At 38.8% G+C, this 22,700-nt stretch overlaps 1 protein-coding gene across 4 annotated transcripts in view; it reads left to right on the top strand.

The window, feature by feature from the left end:
* The window catches only part of cntn3a.1 (contactin 3a, tandem duplicate 1), a 74,748-nt gene that overhangs the window by 17,378 nt on the left and 34,670 nt on the right, over positions 1-22,700 (top strand). For all 4 annotated transcript variants that reach the window (XM_061057519.1, XM_061057520.1, XM_061057517.1 and 1 more), the window contains exons 3-5: positions 559-691; positions 3,535-3,710; positions 12,478-12,573. In XM_061057519.1, coding sequence (XP_060913502.1) covers positions 559-691; positions 3,535-3,710; positions 12,478-12,573 — 405 coding nt within the window. The remainder of the gene's footprint in view (positions 1-558; positions 692-3,534; positions 3,711-12,477; positions 12,574-22,700) is intronic.

Genomic DNA, 22,700 nt, shown 5'->3' with positions numbered 1-22,700 from the left:
GGAGGAAACAACTATCAAGTATTTTTCCCCCAACTGTGGAAATGACTGGCTTTTTTCTTTGACTGAATCACAAAGGGTACAATCTTGATGGCTCGAATGAGAGGGGCCGATTTCAAATCAGACCAATTTACAGTGTTTGCTGTGGCATTTGATTTTCAATTTCTTATTGGAGAAGATCCCCTGGGAAGGAGGTGAAACTTTGAAGGGTTTACATGGAATTGTGCGGTCGCAGGGTGGCAGTACAGTGTGCCTTTGACAAGCCTGTACATTCAGATGTTGCATTAAAGTTTAATGAAGGTTAGCAGCTGATTATGCAGTACCTCAGGGATCCAGAAACTTTTTAGGACTATTTTGAAAAATGCTCACAGTCTCTGTTAACATAGCTAACTGATCAATGCTAAATTTTGATTTAATAGAATTCAACCTCCTCCTGTTTTAAACTTGCTTTCCTTCTTTTGTAAGCCGTCTTCTTCTACTTATGAGTAGAACATTTAAAAATTGGTTTTCAAGCTCACCAGGATGTCAAAGCTTACGCAATGGTGTTGGTTCTCTCCCCAGGAAGCGGAGTCCTGCTGAGGCCTGTGTTCACCAAACAACCTGGCAGTGTGGTTTTTCCGCTTCAACCCGTCGAGAATCACCGAGAAGTGGTGTTTAGCTGTGAGGCCCAGGGACATCCACCACCTTTCTACAGGTAACACATAAAGGCAATGTTTGTTTTTTTATTAATAAGGTGCAGGAAATATACCAAACCCTTTAAGGGAAAGATTTGTCTGAAAATCGCCATAGGACAGATTTTATTTCCTTGTGAAATCTGGGGATTTGAAGGCTGCAGCTCTTAGCTTTGTGTCAATTATGGAAATGTTTGAATGATGAGTTAATTTTTCTCAGTTGTTGTTGTCTCAATCGGACATTGATCCCATGTAGAATACACTTTGTGAGCCATGTCACCAGAGTCTCTGATACAATGACAATAATCATGTGATGTGTGAAGATGAAAAACTCCAGTGGAGTATATTTCAAATACTAGTCACACGATTCTGCAGAAGTTGTCTTATCCTATCTCAGCTTTAAGCCTGCTACAGTTTTATGTACAGCATCACTGCCCAAGGCTGCACAGACACTGCTACAGGGCATCAGAATTGGAGATAATCATTACATGATAAACATCATTCAAACCACTTTATGGACTGAGGTGAAGGGAAACAGTTGCTATCCCTCGTCCTTGCTCAGTGCTCTGGCCCCGTGAGGTTGAGCGTTTCCCCTGCAAATTTGTCAGAAACGAATTGATGCCCAGTTCCACTACTGCTAAAATTATGACAAATGAAAACAAATGACAGATAATGATTCGCTTTAAAAGGAATCAAGCACAAAAGCTATTAATTCTATCAAATGGGACGCTTAGCTGTTGTACTCCTGTCAGTGTAATTAAATGCAAATTGCAAAGTCAAGCATTTAATGTGTAATAGGTTGAAACGATCCTTCATAACATCAGCATATGTGGCCGTTAATGTAGCTTGAAGATCCTTGGTGTTATGCTTAATGAGCACAAATTGAAATGAATGTACAAGAACTTATCACTTGGATTGGGTGGAATACTTGCTAAGCAATCAGTCGCAATTTTACAGACTGGATAGTCCTACTTTTTAAAAATGAAAATCAATGTATGAGTTCAAATCTGCAAATTTTTTGTTCCCTTTTGATCTTAGGTTCTGAGATTATGAGAGAGCTCCATATCAAATCATATCTTGCTCTAATTAGCTCTTTAATTACAGCAAGTGCCACCAACAGTAGCAGTTGATAAACCACATTAAGATGTTTTTTTCAGATTGATAACAAGCTGTTATGATATCATACTTTCATCCTTCTTTATTATGGGCCTGATATTCACATGGACACATTGCTGCATAATTGGTTCAGTCAGCATACATGACACTGCTGTAACCGCTGTTGCAATTTACTTTCTGTTTTTTTTTTTCTTCAGCCAAAGGTCATTTGTGCCAGCTATGAAAATTAGTTTTGAAGCATTTTGGGTTCTTTTGAGGTTCAGCAGCAGGACACCATATGCTGAGTGACTCTTCACTGCTGAGTATGTAGGCAGTTCTAATTCAGTGGCGCCAAGGACAAATTAATTTCTCTAAGACTTCCCAATGACCGCTGTCACATAAAGCCCCCACTCCAAGTTGTCACTGTGGCCCCTTGATTTGTCTCATCTGGAGCTCCTGGACCAGTTCCAGCTGGAATACCCAAATCACTAAATCAATCTAATCAGCCAATCTGCTGTTGAGCAGTGCTCCATTGCATGTGTTCCCCATTCCCTCCTTCTTCAACCCTGCAGCTCACTCAGACTGAAATCTTACGACTGGAAAAAAGGAGGGGAAAAAAAACTCAGATTCTTTTTTCACAGAGAGAAGCAAAATGTAATCAAGACCAAGGAGCTAACATTCAACATAATTGTGCCGTTTTTCTATGATAAAAAGCTCTCTCTTGAAAGTGTCCTTTTACAAGTGTCACTTTTCTTGTTAGTCTGTGTTTACCCTCTTCCCTTTCTCATTCTCTTTCCCTTCGACTGTAATTTGGTTTGAGAATGAGAGTGCTATTTGCACACTAACTATGCCTCAGTTTAATGCTGACAGTTTTAGCAACCTATTCTACTGATGAGATGTATATTGGTACATTAAGAAAGTTTCTGTATCATCACCTTAAACCTTGTTATGTGTTGCTTCACACCTCTTATGGTTGACCCTAAATGGAAACTGCGGCCAAATTGTATAATCAACTCAGCAGGTTCTCTTTGACCATAAGCCTTAATTATTGAAAAGTGACCAACATTCCCAAAACCAGCCACACAAACATCTTGTCTATTTAAAAGGTGATTGCTGGCAGTTGCCTCTTTTTGGGGTCTTTTTCTCCTTTGGTACAAACCCACGCTATGGATGCATATATAATTCAAAACAAGAGGTTTAATCAAAAAACACCATTATTGTGTGGTTTGCATGTTGCTGTTTTGTTTACGCAGACCTAGTGTTTGGCCATAGCTTCTGATAATCACTATGATTGGAAGGAAGGATTTAAATTCCTTGTGAAACAGTCTGAAAAGAAAAGGGGAAAGAAAAAAGGAAACATCAGAGGAATGTCAAGCTTTTGATTTGTCAGTACGAGTTTTGTTTGAAATGAGAAAAAGCCTTATTAGAACTGAACAGTCTTTTGAAATTACTTTTTGCTGATTGCTTCTCATTTTAGCCATAATCATTTTGGTAGTGCTGCAGCTCACTGATACGTCTGTGAATTCCTGCTTTATTCAGGATAAGGGCTGTTTGGTCACAGTTTAGCCTGCTGGGTTGTCACGTTATTACATAAATTGGGATTTGAGCCATATGGCTGAGGGTTTTTGCATCAGCAGCAGTGTGCAAACAATTCAGCAGAATAGATAATTAGACGCTGAGCACAAAGACATGACAAGATGCAGGACACCTCAACTTTGTGTATTACGTTTTTTTTCTTAAATTTGTTATCATGTGCTGCTTACTTTCACAGGTGGAGGCTCAATGACTCTTTCATCGTGCCCAGACCGGGGTCACGTTACTCTCTCATGGGAGGAAACTTACACATCAGCCATCTGAATAAAGAGGGAGATGTTGGTGTCTATCAATGCCTGGCATCAAACTCTTTTGGCACCATCGTCAGCCGAGAGGCCAGTCTACACATTGCATGTAAGTTCATTTAATACTTAACCAACACTGTGAGTATAGTTTCATGAGGAACTATTAAACCAAGCAAAAACACAATAATACAAAATGAAATGATTTTTACTGACTTGAGCATTTGTGGGTTTTTCTTTACTGTTTCGTTATTTCACTTCAGATGAATTTAGTTCACCTTAATTCAACTCCAGCTCATTTAGTTCAGTTCAGTGTTTGTTTGGAAAGTGAAAGTTTCCTTAAACATCAGTCTGAATGTATAATGACCCAGTAGAATTGTCAGGAAATTGTTTGTTGTCAGACTTGATCTTCTCTAACAAACAAACAACCAGCAGCGAGACTCTTATGCTGCTACTGTTTAAAGTTATTAATGAGGAAAGACAAATTAACCGGCCATGTTTCTCATAAACTATGTTTTCTTCTTTAACCGTGATTAAAGCTCCGGAGCAGCTGTTTACTCTGACTCGTGACTCTCAGCTCCTCACTCCCAGGTGATGACTATGTGTTGGGCCTTGACAGACCCTGTATAGTTGATGGTTTACAGCCTTCATCCATCACAGTTTATAAGAGCAGAGTGTGAGGCATCTCTGATGGCAAGGTGAACTTGAGACCTCCACTGTTGATGGGCAGCTCATATCAAATGACAGCCCTGATATCTGTGAACAGATGGTGCAGCTAGATTGAATTCTGATGTCTGTTTCTGTGCCATAGCAGACGCACAGATGATCCTTGGCAGGGAGAGCACCAGAGGTATTCATCTAGTCTCCGTTTGGTGCTTCTTTGTCACAAAGCAGCATTAAATCTTCAGAGTTAAGTGTAAATTGGTGCCCTGAGTATCCAGAAGGCTGTTGATCATATTCACATTTCCTATCAAAATTTCTCGGGCTGACTTGAACTGTTTGTCATCTTGATTGGTCTCATCCATTGCCTGAGCCTGACCTGGGACTAGCTGCTTTTGTCAACGGTTGAGAACAAGCATCAGTGATGACGTGTCATACATCTTATTTATTGCTCTTGGTTTAACTTAATTAAGTGTGCTGTATGATTGAGTGGGCCCCGGGTCAAGGGAATAATTCATGGAGGAGCAGTCTGTTATGAAAGTCAGCATTGTGTCATTTGTAACAGACTCTGACTCAGAGTAGCTCAATATTCTCTTTCAGACACCAAGGGGCTGGCACCTCCTGTGGTCTTGTAATAACTCTGTGAAACAAAGACCAAGGTAAAGGCTATTAATAAAAAAATACAAGGATCTACAATATGTGCAGCAGGTAATCTTATCAAGGCTGGCAGCCAAAGCTCTTCTGCAGATACCAAATGTAGATCAGTAAGTACAGAATGTTAATTATTAAATCTAATATTATCTTATTTAACAGTATAATCTATATCTGGAGATTCATTCATATAAATTCTTGCTTGGATGGTAATTGAGATCAATATCTTAGATTTGCACAGACTAATGATGTCCCATAACATCAGGATGATATTGCATGAATGTGCTGTGCGTATACTAATAGCCTACATTTTTAATCCTCTGAGGGACAGATGATATAACAGTGTCTGTTACCATCTGTCAGGGGCTTAAACCTCTAAAAGTATAAAGGTTCTTGATCCTGTTGACAATGCCGACTTAAATGTTTTAAAGGTTCTGCTTGCCTGCTGGTGGTGCTGGAAGGAATAATCTAGTTGGTTATAGAGCCAGATTGAGTTTCCTAATCCCTTAGGGATATTTTTTGGTGTAAGTGAAAGGATTTTCACTGATGCAAGATGCAACATTTTACAAGAGATTGCAGGGCCTTGATAGTGATGCAGGCGTAGCGTATTGGATGTCTGTCCCAAAGAAGGAACATGCTACAGTCTAGATGCTGTGCAGCTTATAGAGCCACAAGGGTAACACTGTGTTTAATGGAGGGTGAAATAGCTGTATTTATGAAAGCAATGCAGGATGTGACTCCCTTGTATCTTGGTGCTCATGATTTCTTCTATCAAATTCAGTCCTGTAATTACACATGATTTGCATTTTTTCCTGGCAAGTGTGGAACCTAACTGCCTTATCTGAGTAATTACTTTGCGAGATTTCTATCTTCTTTTTTTTTACTTCTCTCATTTCCATAATTTCTGTTCTCTTTATTCATTGCTTTAGCCGCAGGTGAAAATTACGTCTTCTTTTTTTTGCTGGAGAGCATCTAAGGAAAGGACAATAACATATCATCAATAGTGTTATGCTAAGAGGCATCGCAGTATCTATGCTTCAGATCTTCTTTAAGGGAAGAAGGCAGAGGACATTTTCTGAATACAGCAAATCTTTACAGTGTTGGGATTGTTAGAATTAGGCACCTGTGATGTTATCACTCCTCAAACATCACTTGTCACTCACTGTTAAGGAAGGGTGACAAGATTTTCAACCCTTCAAATTAGGACACTTTAATTTAACTTTTCTTATATGTATCGAACTGCACTGGTCACACAAGGTGCCCTCCTGAGTAACCTGGTTAAGTTTGTTGTCACCAGCAGTTGCCTCACTGAAGTAGGGCGGAGCAGGTCTACTTCCAGCCTGTACCCACCGTGTGTGTTTGCTCTTTGTTATATGGCTTTGAATGCCAGCCTTCCATCGTGGGTGACTGAAAATGGACACTTGCAGTGTGTACAAAAGCAGCATATTAATTGGCTGGTTCTTTTTGAAGTATGCTGAAACTCTACTGGAGCTCTTTGGAAAACGCTGACTTCCTTTTCAGAATGACATGCTAGCCTACCTGTCGTTACACAGCAGGTCCTATTAGTGTGATACACCAGGCAAGCTAAGCAACAGCTGCAACCTAGAGCTTGATTGACACATGAACAGAAATCAGAATTGAACTTTTACTCGTGGTGCATTAGTGATGTTTTTCTATTGGTTAAAACAGCAACAGCCATGGCAACGGCATTTATTGACATACTGTATATACAGTCAAATGAGTGTTGCAGGCATGACGTATCATGTTGTGGGTGTAGGTGGGGGCAGACCAGAATTAAAATGAATTTTTACCACAAAACCATTAATATTTGTTTTACCAACACAGATGTACTAGGTGATTTAAAAGTCTCCCCTTCCTCTACAAACACCATGCTGTTATTCGGTTGTGCATATAATGTTTTCATACTATAGTAAGAACATTGACTCGATTTAAATTTGTCACAAGAATTACATTGAATCATGGTCTACTATTCAAAGTTAAGAAGTGCTTTCAGCACATCTTTTCACTTTGTCACAGCACAATTCCACAAATTACACTTTAGAAATATATCTGTAACTCTGAAGCTCCTGAAATCCAAAAGTCACAACGCATAGTTATGTTACTTTTATTGGAACAATAACTGTTATTTTCTTGTTATGTTTGTTATTTTTTCACATTTTATTTTTCTAAAGGGTTTTAAGATATTTTTTTTCATAAACCTTGATACACTGCAAACATGTTTCTTCCCAAAATAACTACAATACGCTCTCAGTGCTGCTGCTGGACTTAAGGCCCAGACCCCCACTGACACTTATCCAAATTGTTAATAGTTTAATTTGAATGGTATATAGTGTTACGCCGGGGCCGTCGCTGGCCGCCGCGACACAAGACCGGCCTGTCGGCAGCAACAATCTCGCGGCTATATTGCTATATTGCTGGCCGCCGCCGGCCGCTGCCAGCTCAGCAGCAGAGACATAAGGCCTGCCTGTCGGCAGCGGTGAGGATGAGGAGCCCGGGCCGGCTCGAGCTGGGGTGGACTGGTTGTGTCGGTGCTCTCACTGTTTGCCTATGAACACAGACACAGAGTCTGTTTTCTGCCAGGAATTTCCAAGATCAATTCTGGAAGAAATCTCTGAATCTGTTGAGGAAATGGTCGTATGTGTTGAAGTAAATATGTCTGTAAATGTTTTTATTACTATATTTCTACTGCTATATTGTATATTTTGGAGAAACTGTAATTTCCCTCTGGGATTAATAAAGTATTTCTGATTCTGATTCGGACCTCAGTGGGAGTGGCCTGCGGTGCTGTGCATTCTGGGATTTGGTTTCTTTCATCCACATGAGCCAAAAAGACACTTTCTGCCTTGTCTCGGCCAAGAAGGCACCAACTTCAAAATGTATTTTACATTTCTACATATATGACCCAATGTCAATACAGATTCATGTTTCAACGGGTGAAGTATCCCTTTAAGTGTTTTAGGCAAATTTTACAGAACAGCAAGGGATTAAGAAAGAGAGCTACTTTTTCCATTTTAAAACTATTTATTTTACTTTGAAGCAAAAACAAATTCATACACATTCCTGGTGTATGGTGTATTGTACGGTATAAAATAAACAGAAATTCATAAAACAAAATAACGCTTCCAAAGGACAAGTGCTTAACCCTGGCAGCTCACAACTGCCAGTAGCCCATATACAGACTAGGGAAATATTAATTAAATAAAAAAATGTCTGTCTTGAGAGCAAGGCTCTGTGCTTTAGCAAGTTCGTTTTCAATAACTTTTCGCGTTGTTTCATAAAGGTCAGGATATACCTCTGTGCTGAAAAAAGCCCACATCTCCAACCACCGAAAACGGCTGCAAATCCCAGGCGATGAATACCCCCACTGCCTTTGTTATATTTTTGTGTTTCTCTGAACAAGTGGGGTATGTCTGAACGAAGGCAGCGGCGAGGGACTGTTGCTTTTTAGATGACTGTGGTACCTGTTTGGTCACCCTGCTTCCAAACATGATATCTCTGGATGATGGCGCCGCAGATGAAGTTATGTTGGAAGTGTTTCCATTTAAGTAGGCGATATGTGTAAGGCAGTGTTTACAGACAGTCATTTGTTTGTTCACCGTTTTCTCTTCCATATCATTAGACTTGACAATCAAAGTGAAATGTTCCCACACCGCTGACTTTAAAGACAGCTGTGCTTCCTCAAGCCGTAGCTGCTCCTCACTGCTCGCCATGCTAAAAGTAATGTTGTTGTCAGCGTCACCAGACTTTAGCACGTGGTGATTGGCTATTAACTCACGGGATTTACGGTTCAATATTTTATTGAGAATTGTTGCATGCCTATTGGTTGCTGAGTTGTACTGTTGTAGTACCTTTTCCTTTTGGTGTGGTGTTTTTTACATTTTCAATGTGACTGGGAAGGTTTCCTCAAGGTAATAACATGGGTTACAAAGAGTTTTCCAGGGAAGGGAGACAACATACAAAGGCTATATAACACGTAGAAACAGCATAACATATGGAATTTTAGTACAGTCTTGAACTTTAAACTGACCTTCTTAAAGCCTTTAAATACACCTCTGTGTAGTTCTATTTAGACTCTTGAATTTCGAATGAAAATACTTTTGTCCTTTTTTTCATGGTAATTCAGAAAAACTAAATGGTTCTTTAAAAGGTGTGTGTATAAAATGAGAATGTCATCCCATTAAAAGTGGTTCCCAGCCTTTTCCCATGCTGTTTGACTCCAGCTGGGTGGGCGGTGACTTTTTCACTGGCCACTTATCAGCTCATTTAACTTTGCAGCTCTGAAAAAGACACTGAATTGAAGATATTTTTGAAGATTCACCAACCTGCTTATGCCTCAATGTGTGTTTTATCTTTTAGGTTCCTTCATTTCTTTTATTTTCCAGGATGTGTTTGTTAGCCTGTATTTCAAACAATTTGGTCCACAGTAAAAAATCTTACAGCTCAAATGATTCTTTAATATTTGGAACAGACATTCATGCTCTTAAGAGGATAAGTCATCTTGGCTTTGATCATTGTATTGAGAGATTGATACATCTTGAGCCATCAGCTGCTTAAAAAATAAAATAAAATAAAATAATAATAAAAATAAATTTAAAAAAATACCCCACTTTGCTTCATCACTGAAACCTGTTGGAATGGTCAGCTTGCATCAAACATACAGAAAAATCTTCAAGTGGAAGCAAATGACACCAGACAACTTCAAACAGTAAAGAACTTCAAACAAACCCCTTCTGGAAAGTTTTTAAAACTCTTTTTTCATTTTGTCCGATAGTTGGGTAACAAATGTTACCACATCTCAAATAGCCCTCGAGCTGATACTCCAACAGAGTGGCTCCAATTTTTCTTCTCTACAATTGCTGCTCATTCGTTACAATGGGTCACATTGATGTAGCTAGCACAAAAAATGCAAATTCCCATCCAATTTCATGGATCTGAAAGCACTCAAAATAGCCGAACCCTGCCATGGAGAAGCACATGGAGATGCAGAGCCAGGATAGGCTTGATAAGATGATCCACGGGGTGCAGAACAGCTTGGGTTGTCAGGCATTGTTGGCTTTTAGTGTGTCGAGCTCATTTATGCCCCACTAAAGGAATATTGATCAGGAGAGCTTCACCCTCTGTGTGAGTTGAACAATTCTGATGTGTTGTAATTCTAACGTGTGAGTCAGTTTTTTTTAATCAAGATCGGCACTGTTATTGCTGATCTTGACTAGTGCTATGCAAATAAAATGTATTTCTGAGAGTACAGCATTTTTGAAGTTGAGCTATCAAAGTGTTGGAATCAGGGAGCTGACTAAAGCAATGAAAAATAACGGGCTCGGAAGATATTAGAGAAACACGAGTGTTCTTAGACTCACATAGGCCTGTAGTCAGTTTAAGGAATTACACACACATACTGTACATACTGACAGTGGACTGTGTCTCCTGCAGAAAATCTGAAATAACATATGCCCTCCTGAAGATTTTCTCCAATCAAACGATCCACAACATAAAACCATTCAGAATCATTTCTACTGCAGCTGCTGGGACACACTGTCTGACTCAGCAGGTATTGTCCCTGCTGGAGCAGCTATAGTTTAATATGTTATCAGATAGCCTTTTATCCTGCTCACTAAGCCAAGAGAGTATATTGAGGTAGCTGAAAAAATGCAGCAGTATGAAAAGAGAGTGCCTCATCTCAAGCCATGCAGTTGGAATGGCTCTATAGCAATGTCATATTAAGAGGTCTGTAAGTTGTTCCACCGTCTTGCAATTTAGATATAACATTATGAACCCCGAGGATGAATCACTTAGACTTTGCTGATCCACTGCAACATGCTCCAACACAACTGACAGATTAAGATTTGTATATTTTTTACACAGCCACCATTTTGACAAGTCACAGTAGGGAAAAGACAGTTTAGAAAATACAGTGAATGATAGCGGAGTTCTCTCAGTTGTTAAAAATTCAGAGTCAGCTGTACTTTTTGTTTGTTTTTTATGTTGGAAAAAACAAATCTCAGCATGCTAATATGCTACCCTAATATGCTGACCATGATAAATGTTACAAGTGCTAAATTTGGTCATGCTAGCATTTATGTTGTGACAATGCCTGCATACCAGTGAACCTAAAGTAGTGCCACGTGGAGCCATGGTTTTATTCTCTTGTTTTAAAGTTGTTGTTAAGTCACAGCAAAAGTTCAAAGTTAGTAGAATATGGTAAAACTCACGTGTTTGGAGTTGCCAACAGGAGTTGTATTCTTTATTTTTAATCTCTCTGGATATCCACTGCTGCTTTGATTCGATTTGAAAGCAATGGCCTTTACACTAGGTAGAGCAACGGTTTCAAAGCTTCATGTAAGATTCAGTTTTTAGGTTTTGCTTGGAAACAAAGATTCAATACAATTCAAAGCATTTTCTATTGTTTTTTTTTTTTAATGATTAAGAGCATGAATGTTACATTTGATGTAAACCTAAATGAACAACATGAGATAAAAATTTCTAAAACAAACACTCCTCGTATACATAGCATAGAAAATGTAAAACCAATACAGGTCTCAAATTCATTATGGAACTTTTGCTCATCCAGAGGGATCTATATATGGCTTGTTGGTCCAGAGGGAGCCTATGTGTGCTGAATCTGTTCATGCACAGTGAAGATTTATGCGATTGTTATCCATGGATCAGCCATAGATTTAGAATTGGCTACTGAAGCATCCACACAATCTGTTTGCAGCAGATATCCAAAGAACAAAATGATCTTCTAATTAATTTGTGAAGTCATACTGGGCCTTCATTGAACCACAAAAAAGGCTTCTTTCAATTGTGAGAATGTAATGCTGTTCAGCTAGGTGCAATTTTCTATTACTCAAAAGGTCTGCGGAGATCACGTACTGTATTTATTATGCTGAGGATCATCCAGTGGTGGTTGTACACAGGAGGTGTCAGCTTTGCATTCTCCCTCCCTGTTTTTGAATTCAGTCGTTGATTATGTCATTATATGGCAGCCTCATATTTGGCTGCACCGCCTGCGATATCTCCAAGAGCCACAGCAGGCAAGAAAAGCGGAGTGTTCAAGGATTGCTGTCTCTATTTGCTTTCTCTCAGCAGGTTGTCAACAAGTAATCGGTCTCCATACAAATGATGTTTCAGTCTTAGTCATTTAATTGTTGCGGGTCTGTGTGCAGTGGATGAAACACAGAAAGTGATAACAATACGCAGTTCCAATTAAATTCACTCATGTGTGACTTATACTTGAGGAATTGCTTTCTGCTCCAGTCAGAAGTGTTTTGGACTTTACAGCATTTTGTCTGAATTCATGCACACATAGCATGGGTGTTTCAGGGAAATGTGCAAAATTTCTGCTTCATATGGCGCCGGCAAACTCTTGTTAGAAGCTTTGTTCTACCTGGATATGAAATTATTGAGCAGCCATTAATATGACTCATGAGGCATTTTTATCTCTGTAAACAGAAGGGTATAACCTGTGGGGTTCCTGTGTGCTTATGGCTTTTGGGGGAAATGAATTTGATTTTTGTGCTTTATTGCTTTTGTATTTTGGTAAACAGACCTGGAAAACTTCAAGACCCAGAGAAGAAGTCCAGTGCGGGTCCGTGAAGGTCAAGGAGTGGTCTTACTGTGTGGCCCACCTCAGCACTCAGGAGGTAAGACGGCCTATTTTCAATGTTTTATCATCATCAACTATTTGTTTTTTTAATCTCTGCCTAGCACAAACACCCATTTATGCCGCAGGAAATAAAATCCCTTGTGAAAATCAAGAAATTTGTCTTACACTGTATTGTGAACACCAGTGTGTGGTATCACTTCTCTCATTCCTTATGTACTACATGTTTATGTGGACAGAATGGAAGTCATGTTTGCGGTCTCCCCCTCAGATCTCCTGGCTGTTTGTTTGTGTTGTTGAGGTCAGTGGAGTGAGTCATTTTTTCTTTGGGACACTCTGGCATGTCAGCTTGATTTTCAATGGGGGCGAGGAAAAACTTTGGCATGCCAGCTGAAGAGGCTGTCTGTGGCTGGGCCCCTGCCAGGCTGAGTAATAGAGCTTCTCTCTGAAGGTGCTTTGTTTGCTTCTCATCAGCCCTCTGCATCCATGACACCATCAATGGGAGTTAGCATCCAGTGCTATTAACTCCTACACAGGGGTCTGGAGATGGGCTTTTTGTGCTGGCAGCCAGCAAGGCTTGATGTAATTATTCACTGTTGGAGAATAAATGCACTACAACATACTGCACACAGCAGGGTGGGGTTGGGGTCGGCGGGGTGGGGTGCTGCTTGTTTTGAAGTCAGTTTTAAAGAGCATCTTAAAAGCATCAACTCAATGATTTAGTTTTGTGACAAACTCTCATGATATGTCACATGGAAGTAGTGCTGGGTTACATTGTACTCAACTCTGTTACTCAAGTTGAACATTAAATGGCAAGTACAAAAAACTGGAGATAAATGTGTTTAAGAAAAGTACTTACAGAGTTTTAAGGTTAATTTTTTTAATACTGGCACTAGTGAGGGAAAGATTGAAGATTTTCATTTTGACAAAATAGTGGAACTATTTTGTTATCATGAATTCATACTCATACTAATTTGAGACACAATCCTTTTTTTATTAGTCATTTTTTTATGTTAAAGAAATTAATATGTTTTTTGATCCATAATTCAAAATGTAGTAGCAGCAGGAATAAAAGCTTTGCCTTCTAATGTTGTATACATATCATAGTCAACACAAACTATTGTCTTGTTTCATTATGTGTGAACTTAATCCACTAATTTGTGGGCCAGTGTGACCGCGCCCTAACATAAGCCAAAAAGTAGCTAAAGTCGTAGCCATGTTCTCTGTGTTCTCCATTGTGCTGACTCTGATGAGACCGCGCTTCTTGTAAACAGGCGCTTTATGATGACGTAGGCGGGCCATGCGTGTGTCGCATTACGACGTGATGACGTATGTACAAGAGGCAATCGTGCCTAGGTCTGGTTCCTATTGGAGTACAGCACGGTACGGATGGCCAGTGTGACCGCGCCCTCAAAGTGTGAAACTGGGCTGCGTCATTGAGAATAGAGTAATTTTCTTTTCTTTTTTATCCCACATTTATTTACAAACCTAAAAGTAGCCCCTCATTTGTAAAGTGTTGTTCTTTATATGTCAAAATGTGACAACTCACCTCTTGTAGAGAAAAAAGGCCGGAACAATGAGCCATATGTTTACATTTGGCTGCCACATGCAAATGCATTTTCTGTAGACTATCTCCCTGAGGCATGGTGTCATAATGCCAACACACAATCCAACCAGCTTAAAACAAAACAGCAGCGTCTGAGAGAAGTGTTAGGCTACAGCATCAGTGTAATGAATGTGTTCAAAAAAAGATATTGGCCAAACTACAGTAGTTTACCACTACTCATTATTCACAGGGGGGTAGCACGCATGAAATGTGCAACATTCTGTTTGGTTTCTTTCTATGCTTCAAGAACTGTTTGTTGTGAGTACATTCCTGCAGACAGGCTTACTTTTGCTTGGACGAGGAAGAATTTTGATGTATGCCAGTGCATTGTCGGGGAATGGGTTAGGAAGCATTTTAGAAATGAGTGCTGATATTGAATGTCTTCTCTTTGGACACATTTCATGGTATATGCACATATTACACCTACAGGTTGCAGGTACTATTTGTAAGGTGGTTATAAACAGAGGAGATATTCAGTTCACTATTCTTTAAGTCAAGAAAATTGTATGGATTGTTTACATGTTTAATAAAGCCAAAGTCAGGGTAGGTTAGACCATTCAATTAATGGCTCTCTTTTTACTTTACTGCGGCTACATTAGAGGTGAGGTAAAAAATCGATACACCATAGTATATTTTGTGTGGCAATATTATATCGTCTCATGGTGGCCAAGTATCGATATTTTCAATATGATATTTTAGATATGCTTTTTTAATTTTTAACTGCTGAAGATGATTGCACAATTCATTTTGAACAAGTTGCATTGTTAAAGAGCCCATATTATGCCCTTTTTGGGGTTCGTATATTTAATCTATGTACCTACTAAAGTATGTTCACAATTAGTTTAATTTGTATTCCTAATGTGTGGGGGCACTTTTTTTTGTATAATTGGCAAACTGAGGGCAGATCATTTCCTCAATGTGTGCCAGGTACAGGTTGCTTAGTTTCCTTTCTTTAACCAGAGTTCACTTATTTGCATCCATGTTGTAACCTGGCATTTTGTGAACACAATGACAACTCTTTATTTGTAGCAAGTGAAAAAAGGCCAGAAAGAAGAGAAAGTATTTATTTTTTATATTTGAGGGATTTGTATAACAAAGGAGAACAAGGCCAAGGAAGGTTTTGACTTAAGGCCATTACTTGTACTAAAATTTTCAAACCTTGAGAATTATTCAGGACTGCTGCTGCTTGGTTCTTGAAAGGGCTAAAAGTGTTGAATGACCTTTACCTTAGGTGTGGTGACTCATAATGTAAACTTGACACGTGCATTTTAAAGCTCACAAACAGCACAAAGAACGATTAATTCAATTTCATTTGGAAACACAGCGAGAGAAAACCCCCAGAGAAAAACTTAACAATGTTTGTGTCATGTAAAAACCTTTGAAATTCACCTCCTCTTATAACTCTGATCATTATCTCCACATACTTTGGTGTGTTTTAAAAAAAATATTTTTTCCTTTTGGCTTATAAAAAGTGGTGTTTTACATTCAAACTAACAGATGGCAAATCCAACAGGGTAATGTATTCTTTGTCATCTTTTGTTGCTATGCTCTTGTGCAATAAGAGGATTCCAGGAGTATTTTATTTGAATTAGAATTAAAAATGTTACAGCTCTCTTTCTACACTCATCCCATAACTGTTTAGGAGAATCCCCTGGCTTCTGATGCTGCACTTTGCTCAAGAACTCCAGCTGCTTAGTTGCGACTGCGATCTTGCATATTTGACAAAGTCACTCTTCACAGATGTTTACGAAGATGTTATTGGAGATGCAATTTCTGGGTCTTGATGTTTTTTGTCTTCAGGGACTTATTTCATTATTCAGTTAAATAATTCATGTTCATCTTGTCTGTCATTTGTTACTGAAACTTACTTTCTTTATTTAGGCTCTTAACTCCCCTTGGACTTTTCTCAAACACGACGCTGATCACTTGGGACTAGAGCCCTGCAGGGCATGTTGTCAGTAACCAACAGGGTTGCATTGCACCTGGCCCATATCTGTCACATCCAGTCTGATACCAAGACTTTACCTGCTCTTAAAACGGAACGATAACTACATCCTCGCTAACATCAAATTTCTAGCTCTGCTTAGTGTTTTGCTATCATCATTTATTGTCTAAGGGCGCACTCACACTAGGCCCAATTTCCCCGTACCAAGCTGAGGCACGATTGTCCCCCATATTTACTTTTTTAAGCACTTCAAGATCCAATCATGCAAGAGAGAGGATAAAAAACTCACACAATGTCAGTTATCATTTTGACATGTAAGGTGGTTTGATTAATTCCCAACGTCAACTCATTCACTAGGTGACACCTTAAAATCATTGGTAGCTGTCAAATAGCGGCCATATACTGTATGATAGTGGCACAGTAATTTTCTCCAGTCTTAACAATGGAGAACAACACAGATAACATGTGAGTAATTGGTGACTAATTTGGGGTAGTTTTGTTCAGAAAGGGCCCTCATACACTCCTGGATTTCTCGATTATGCAAGTTGGGATCAATTTATGTCATGTCCACGTTGTGTTCCCGTACTTGCGCTCGTTCATGAGCAACCATACCATGCTGCCGCACATTATTCCAACCATGCCAGGGCTGGAAGTGTACCATGCTTGAGCAATCCCACTGGTCAAATGAACTGGACTTCGGGGGTCAAACATGCTTGGCCATGTTACAATTTGCTTTGTGGGAGTGCGCCCTAAGAAGCAGAGCAAACACAAACATAATACAATTCTGCCACTTAGCTACATAAACTCACATTATCGTTGGAGTAGATGTAACAATAACATGTTATATGATATTAGATTTGATGACTGTACTACAGATTTATGTTTATGCAGATTGATTGCTTTTGCTGCTTGTTCAGATTCTCAATTTGCTTCAGTTCCCTTCTGACTTGTCTGTTTGAGTGTTGTCCAATTAATTTAGGGACAATGAGCCTCATGCATGAAGCTTCTAATATTTTTACATTCCATCTTCCACATATCAATGAAAGGGAAATAAGAAAAACCTATATGGGATTCATTAAATGTCCACTGAGAGCCAAGTTTGTTGGTACCAATATATTGAAGAATTGCATTTGATCTTAAAATGGATATGCGGGTAATTTTTTGAAGGTGAAACTTCCCAATAAACCTCTTAAAGGGCAGCAGTTTTAACTGCTATGTGCAAACAATACAGCATGAAGCCACTGACATTTGACAGCGCTCAGGCATTTCAGTATACCCATAGTGCACCACTAGTAAGTCACCAGCTCAGTTTGTGGTTATAATCCACCTCCTGCTGAGTCTAAGGGCTGGTGGTGTCATAAGTCGTGGTAGTGGACAACCCCTGTACTGTGAAATGAAAAGACTTATAGAGTTATGAAAATTCCATTATATTATACACTTACCAATGTACCACTTTGAATCTCTGACTAAAAGACAACAATTCGCTTAAAAAAGCCCTCTGATGTAAAGTACTAGACGATCAGCCAGGGCAAGAACCATTTTATCCAGGGTTGTCGTTGTCCCTCTAACCTAAAAAAGGTAAACTATCTTCTATAATCCACTGATGTTGTAGTCAAATAAAGGCTTAAGCATAAAAACAGACTTTCCCCTTTATTAACTTCATTACCCGTAACCCCAAACATTTCTGATGACATCAGCAAAAGTATAAAAGCAGGTTTTTAGCTGTTGCCCTCGTAAGAAAATGTTGTTTTTCCTAAAAAAGTTTTGATTCAACTGTCATGTATTCAATATTAATGTCCATCTGATTCAAGTAACAAGCATGGTTCTTAGAAAATGTGTAAATGTGGCAATTGGTTTTGTCTTTCCCTCTTTTTCTTGACATCCATATATCCTCAAATCAAACGCTGCAACAGAAATACAAATATAAAATGTTTGCTTGATTGAATTATTGATACTTTTATGTAAGATTTATGAGCATGTCAAATGCATGAAAAGCATCCATTTGTCTTTTTCTAGGTAAAGTCTGTTACAATGCATGCAAAAAGATATTCATAATTTTAAGGAAAATACAACAAAACTGGTTTGTATAAGTTAATTCATAAAACTATGACTACCAGAAGTAATAGAGAGTCACAGTTTTACAAATGAGACACATTAGTTGGAACAAATGTTCAGAGCTAAACATGGATGTACATTACAGTCAAACTGAATGCAAGGCCTCTAATATGGTAATATGAAATACTAGGACGTTCAAAAAGTAATATGCAATATCAATTTTCTCAGACTAGCTGTCAGCAATAATTTTATTTGGGTGAATGGTGAATAATTGCCAACCTCGGTCCATTTCACTCAAACTGGGTCAGGGTGCTTCCCTGCTGTTTTTCTCCTATCAAATAAATATAGCCAGAGCATGCTTTTTGTCCAAGCGACTAGTAATGCACAGACTGCTTTTATTTACTCCTACAGCCTATTCATTCTATCTTGTTGTGATGGATCATAGCTGTTCTCTAGAGACCCAGAACATCACTTGGAATGATCCATTTTCTGACAATATTTTCCGCAGCTGTCATCGTAAATTACGTCTATTGATGGAGATGTTGAGAACGCTGAGACGTGCTGTAGGATGAATCATCTCCAATTTTCTAACATCTCTCCTGAAAGGCTAGCATGACCATATAGGCTATAGTAATGATGTAGCCCATTTAGTTTCAGTTACCAGCTCGCAAATTCAAGTACACACTCACACTCACACACGCACACGCACGCACACACACACACACACACACACACACACACACACACACACACACACACACACACACTCACACAAAATTCAACAGTCTCATTTTCTTTTATCCATGTAGCTTGTTCCTAGAAAACATTAAAGTCCATACTTTTTCTGCTCACCTTTGTCCACTGTTTTTTTTCCCTCATGGACACGTTGCAGCTTACTAAATATTTCCTTATTTATTTATCTAGATTATTTTTACATGATTGATTTGTCATTTGTTTGGTTTGTCAAGTATTAGAAAGTTATGACAAACGGCCAGAGGGTAGGAAGTTACCTGGCACATTGAGGACATGTTGAAATGTCTTATTTTTCCAGGTAACAGTAACAACCCAAAGATGTTGACTAACTCATACATAAAGTCATGCTTGTTGCTACCATCTATTCATATGTGTTTGAGGTTTTATGTTTAGTACTGTGATGATGGATAGAATTTAAGTTAAAAAACTAATGGGCTGCTTTATTTGATTTCATATGTTTTCAGTGTTAACATCTAGTTTTATCTTAAAGGGGACATATTGTCAAAAATCCACTTTTACAGTGTTTTTGAACATTATGTCTACCGACACACACAATGTGAAATAAACCCATCCAGTCCTTTTCTTGTGGTCTTACAACACAGAGAAAAATGCTGCGTTTCAAATTCTATCTCCTTGTCAGTTATGTCTTGTCTTTAATGATTTTTATTGAGATGGACTTAATTAAGCAAAATATTTATAATACATGGCAAATTAGAAACATTTAACAAGAACAACTTAAAAGATCTTTAAATATGTAATATACATGTATTGTTTAATATACATTTTAAAAGTTTGAAAAGTGCTTAAGTATGCTTGGGCAATTCAAGAAAATACTATATTTACAGCACTGGGACTGTACAGTTGCACATCTGAAATACAGAAAATCCCCACTGGCTTTTAAATAGACTTCACAGCGCAGGAAAAGTGGGAACCATGCTCCCATAAAGGATGACAGGACATATTTCATGATCAGCACAATAAAACCAAAGACAAGGATCTGGCTCATCTCCCCTCTAAAGGATTTCAATATTCCATGCATGATTCAGGAAGACATTATTTCATTTTAACGATGCCTCAAAACCCTCAAGACAGCTGCAGAAATCTGTTTGGTGCGGCCGGGATTCTCTGAAACTGTAAGACATGTTGAAGTTGTGCTTATAAAACGACCAAAATATTTTGTCTCATATCCAAGAGGGGCTCCAGCGGGGTTGTTCCATAACAAAGTTCTGTATTTGCATTTGATGTGGGTCTGTTTCATGTTTGGCTTTGAGAGGGTCTGAATGGCTATGGTTAGACCAGGATCTAATGCATCTGACCTCCTTTCACTAATGGAAAAAGACCTTTTAGATTTACTCAGGGCTGAAATCACTTGTTCTCCCTATACAGTGCATCTACCCCTAAACAAAAGCATCTTGCTGGCTAGTACAATACTCATAGCTTGGAGGGATTTTTTTCTTGTTTGCGTGACCCAGGCCATTTCATAGAGAGAACTTGTTCTGTCATGAATACAGATAGGTAGCCTTTTAATGGACATTGGTGTATAGGGAACAAACTTGAGAATACAGAGTTTCACACAAGTTGTACATATACTTTTCTTTCAAACAAAACACCCTTCGTGCTTAAACCTACTCCGGATTCAGTATGTCCTTGGTCTGTCATGTTCCATTTCTCTTTCCTCCTCTCAGATCATTAGGGGAGAATTGATGCTGCCTGTTCATTATACAGGGGCTAAATGGAACCACAATGAAAATCTGCCACTCACTGTCAGTCATGATTGCATTATTCCATTACTGCCCATCCACACAAGGCTCTTAAGTCAAATAATCAAATACAGCCATTGCTTCTTTCCACTTCCTATTTCCTGCTTCCTGTTTCTCACCATGAATCTTTTACTAACCAATTAGAAACCTCTTACTTGCTGTTGTTCCCGATTGTCATGCCCTGCACCTTTGGAAGAAATAGTTACAAAAACAGACATTAAATATACATCAACCTTGTCAGCATGAGAGCTGGGATATATTATTCAGAGGAAAGAGGATATTAAAGCTGTTCTTTGTGTGGGTCAGCTGGATCAAGCCAGGAAGTCAAGGTCGACGCAGCCACTGAGGTTAGAATCGAGTAAATGACATGGAAAAACTCAAAAGATACTTTGAAACCCAAACTGCATTTTATTATGGGTATGAGTCAGTCCAAGACAGTCCATACAGGAATAGTTCTTTCACATGCATACATTATATCATCACCAAGAAGATGATCCAAAAATGAAATGGTTAATTTGTTTACAGAGTTTATGAAAGTTTTTCAATGGTAGCATGATTGAGCAGGACACAGTTGATCAAAGTCGAATTCCTTGCATGTGTAAGCATACCTGGTCAATAAAGCTGATTCTGAAACATTTAAATCATTGGCACAAAATAGACAGACAGATGTATATACTGTGTGTGGTCTAAGACTCGATCTCATGCTGTCTTCTCGGGATGATCACAAGGTCAGGTTGTACTCTGCGAGTCAACATGAAAAACACCCACTCTGTACTGTGTTAAAAGAAGCATCCTCACATCTACCTCACAAGTTCTCCAGCTTCCATGTCAGGTTGTGATTTGCAAGGTTTGCAGTAATATGTCACAGCCCACACATCCTCCTGCCCCCTTAAGAGCAGAAATGAAGAATACTGAGTCAGTAGATGAGTGTCCAACTCACGTCTCAATTATTCCCTGTACTGTAGTGCCGAGTCATCGCTTAGACAAGTTTTTACCAACGGCCAAGATTGCTTTTGGGACAGGGATGCAATATGGTCCAGTGCAATCTATCCTTGTGTCAATATGTCAAAACACCATCATTCTTTTTTATAATGTTGCTGATTGTTAGTGCAAAGCATCTCTGACTGCACTCCATTTGGTTGAAAGCACAGGGGGTCTTTCCCAGAAGCTTGTTATCGTGGATGATAAATAGGAGACTCAGTGCTACCATAGTGGATAAGGTGATGTGTAATACATTGGTTTTATTGGGTCTTATACATTTTTTCTATGCAAGCTCTGCAGCTTAAGTTCTGATTTAAGGTCCTCTGCTACTACATGACAGCCACAAAGGGAGATGCTCGTTTTTGTTTGTATACCGCGACTGTCTCTGTATTTTAAATACATCTTATTTGTAATAAATCCAAAGAAAGGGGTATGAAAAAAGACAATGGAATAAAAGTTAATACATTAAACAAGACTGCATCACTGACTGATGCAATGATGATTCTATTAGAGAATTATGTTATAATACTTTCAATTTTTGGTGAGTCTACTTTTTACAGTACATATGTAACACTCCCCTCCCCTTCATGGATATTCTGCAAGAAATACTACAGCCCTTGTTTGTAACCAGAACAAAACCAGCCCTATGTTGAAAAATAGACCCAAAAAAAAGCTGCCTTGGTGGAGGCATGCTGCTTCAGCTACTGCTGATGAAATATGATCCAAAAGGGCTTGTTTGTAGTTTGCCAAAGGATGCCAAAACACCGGAACGTGATGCATCTTTAAAACCTGGAAAGTTATACAGTATAAGTGCATTTTTTCCTTTTAATGACTTTGGTGCAACTTTGTTCATATTAGTTCAACACAACTGGTGAAACTGTTTTGTCCAATAACATGATTTTCTGATGTCACTAAGCAAAGCCACTAGACTAGATGATACTTTAATGGCTTTCTGAATGTCATTTCTTGTTTCTATTTTAAAAAAGAGATGAGTGTGAGTCATTCACCACATCCCTTATTTTTTCCAACTAACCTTTTGAGTCCAGCATGCTACAACAGAAATGCCT

The sequence above is a fragment of the Labrus mixtus genome, chromosome 15 (assembly GCF_963584025.1).
Source record: "Labrus mixtus chromosome 15, fLabMix1.1, whole genome shotgun sequence".
Taxonomy (NCBI): domain Eukaryota; kingdom Metazoa; phylum Chordata; class Actinopteri; order Labriformes; family Labridae; genus Labrus; species Labrus mixtus.
Note: the sequence above shows the minus strand (reverse complement) of the source record. Positions and strands in the feature narration are given on the sequence as shown.